The sequence below is a fragment of the Micropterus dolomieu genome, unplaced genomic scaffold (assembly GCF_021292245.1).
Source record: "Micropterus dolomieu isolate WLL.071019.BEF.003 ecotype Adirondacks unplaced genomic scaffold, ASM2129224v1 contig_9064, whole genome shotgun sequence".
NCBI classification, from domain to species: Eukaryota; Metazoa; Chordata; class Actinopteri; order Centrarchiformes; family Centrarchidae; genus Micropterus; species Micropterus dolomieu.
In genome coordinates this window covers 1,702-4,320 of record NW_025738050.1, presented here as the reverse complement: position 1 = coordinate 4,320, position 2,619 = coordinate 1,702, and the positions used below count along the sequence as shown (strand labels likewise).

General features: G+C 50.5%; 1 protein-coding gene across 1 annotated transcript in view; it reads right to left on the bottom strand.

The window, feature by feature from the left end:
* The window catches only part of LOC123965285 (mitotic checkpoint serine/threonine-protein kinase BUB1-like), a gene marked incomplete at its 3' end in the record, with an annotated part of 5,885 nt that extends 3,684 nt beyond the window's left edge, over positions 1-2,201 (bottom strand). Inside the window, exons 1-4 of the mRNA XM_046041851.1 lie at positions 2,081-2,201; positions 951-990; positions 632-825; positions 376-464 (exon numbers count right to left, since the gene is read on the bottom strand). Coding sequence (XP_045897807.1) covers positions 376-464; positions 632-825; positions 951-982 — 315 coding nt within the window. The remainder of the gene's footprint in view (positions 1-375; positions 465-631; positions 826-950; positions 991-2,080) is intronic.
* Between the last annotated feature and the right edge of the window lie 418 nt (positions 2,202-2,619).

The window sequence follows — 2,619 nt, the reverse complement described above, 5'->3', positions numbered from 1 at the left end:
GCAGCATCCGTATCGGGTGCTGCAGCATCCGTATCGGGTGTGTCCGTATCGGGTGTAGTAGTGTAGTAGTATCCGTATCGGGTGCAGCAGCATCCGTATCGGGTGCAGCAGCATCCGTATCGGGTGCTGCAGCATCCGTATCGGGTGCTGCAGCATCCGTATCGGGTGTGTCCGTATCGGGTGTAGTAGTGTAGTAGTATCGGGTGTAGTAGTATCCGTATCGGGTGCTGCAGCATCCGTATCGGGTGCTGCAGCATCCGTATCGGGTGTGTCCGTATCGGGTGTAGTAGTGTAGTAGTATCGGGTGTAGTAGTATCCGTATCGGGTGCAGCAGCATCCGTATCGGGTGCTGCAGCATCCGTATCGGGTGTGTACCTGTGACTTCATGAGCTCTACGAGTCTCTTCTTCTCCTCCAGCTCCTTCCTCAGCTGCTTCTTCAGCTCTTCGCCACGTCTCAGTTTCTCTGCAGGAAAGAACATCTTCAGTTCAGGTTTCCTGACACGGCGCCGTCAGGAGGTCAGTGAACCCACCGTGAGGTCAGTGAACCCACCGTGAGGTCAGTGAACGCACCGTGAGGTCAGTGAACGCACCGTGAGGTCAGTGAACGCACCGTGAGGTCAGTGAACGCACCTTCTATCTCCCGCTCTTCTCTCCGTTTGAAGTATCTTTCCGCTCTGAGCTCCTCGAAGCTGAACTCTTCCCGTCCTCTCGTCAGCAGCTCGATACAGTACTCAGGCTTCTGACTGACCACGCCCTCCTCCTGATGCCCCGCCCCCGCGATCGGGTGCGTCTGTGTTGATGAAGGCTCGCTCTGATAGGCCGACCTGCAGCCAATAGGGAGACGCAGAGGAGTCAGTGCTGAATCAATGTGTTTTCAGAAGATGCAGAAATCAGAGAAAAGGTCCATTTAAATTGTCCTCTCCGGGCTTTTGTACTGAAACACACTTACGGTCCCACCTGCACCGGCAGCCCCTCAGCCATCTCTGCACCTGATCGACCAATCAGAACACACCAGTCAGTCTAAACCAATCATTCATCAGCTAGAAGCACGTCAGGGTCCGCAGAGATCAGGCCGAGTTCAGTCTCAAAACGTTTTGCAACATTTTCCCATTGAACGACAGGTTTCCTGCAACGTTGCGCAACGTTCTGCAACGGGCTTCGAGGTGCGTTTCCTCCCTTTTGTGTCTCAGGTGTTACACAAGTTTGTAAACACAACGGTGTGAATTGCAGTGCGGTTGCGTTCACAGCATTGTGTTCAGGGAACCACCGTTTCTGTTGGAAAACAACGTTTTGCAACGTTTTGTCTGCGCTGAACTCGCCCCAGTGTTCATGTAACACCTGTGGCACCACTGTGCTAAAGGTGTTAGTCATGCACATGCTGCGTACACATGGCACAGTGGAGCAGACACGTGCCTTCTCTCAGCTGAAGGACTAAATATTACTATAGTTTTAAAAGTGTTACTACATGTAAAACAACAACAACATACAGCGCCGTTTTCACAGACGTGTTCTAACTTCGTCCTCTCTGAGGCACTGCAGTCCAGATGTGACAGCTCTACAGTGTCCTGGACTTCAGGGTCGTTGCTCCACCTTGCCCCAGGTGTTCCTCTCACCTGTCTTCTGCTCTTTATAAAGACATTACAGGTGTTTCTCTGTCCTCAGCTTCAGAAAGACACCTGGGGCCGCGTTCAGCGCCGACAAAACGTTTCACTCAGAAACGGTGGGTCTTTTTTTTTACACCGTTGTTTACAAACTTGTCGCAGCTGATTGGGTAACACCTGAGACACGCCCACCACACAGACCAGAACAAACCTGAAGTTCGTTGCGCAACGTTGCAAGTAAACATGTCGTTCAATCAGAAAACGTTGCAAAACGTTTAGAGCTTGACCCCCCCCCGCTTCACAGCTGTCTGACAGTCTGACGCTGGTTCGTGTTAAACGGAACAGACCCTGAGACTGTCTCTGTCCTCTGCAGGCGCGGTTACTGTAAAAACGACGGATATCTGAACGGAGTCTGGCGGAAGCTTCGCTTTTAAACCGTCTCCATGGCGACGTGTTGAACCAGTAAAACCTCTCTTACCTGAAACGTTCAATAAATCCAGAGAAACCAAAGACCCGCTGTTTCTGTGGTTCCCACACAACTTTGAACCTCCTGCCGCGGCGCTGATTGGGCTATTTGACGACCACGATTCATACGTCACTTCCGCTCCGGGTTACATGTCACAGCGCCCCTGCTGGCCGGAGGCAGTTGGGCGTTTTACACACAGGAGGAATTTTACACGCAGACACAAATAAATGTAGAAATATAAACAATACAAGTCATATAAGAATATTCAAGAGAATAGAGAAAAATAACTATTGCAGAACATGCGCATTATTCTGGGTTTGTGCAGACGTATTGCAACGAAATCTCTAAATTTACAACAACAAAGATTAACAATTAACAACAAATACAGGCAGTGTGCAGGTTTTGTGCCTGAGATGAAACAGTATTTACATGTGCAGAGACATTTGAATCAGACCCGGGTCTTGTTACTGAGGCTGCAGACAGGAAGTAGCTGTTTATGTGGCGAGAGGTTTTGGTCCTGATGGAGCGCAGCCTCCTGCCAGGGGGGAGAA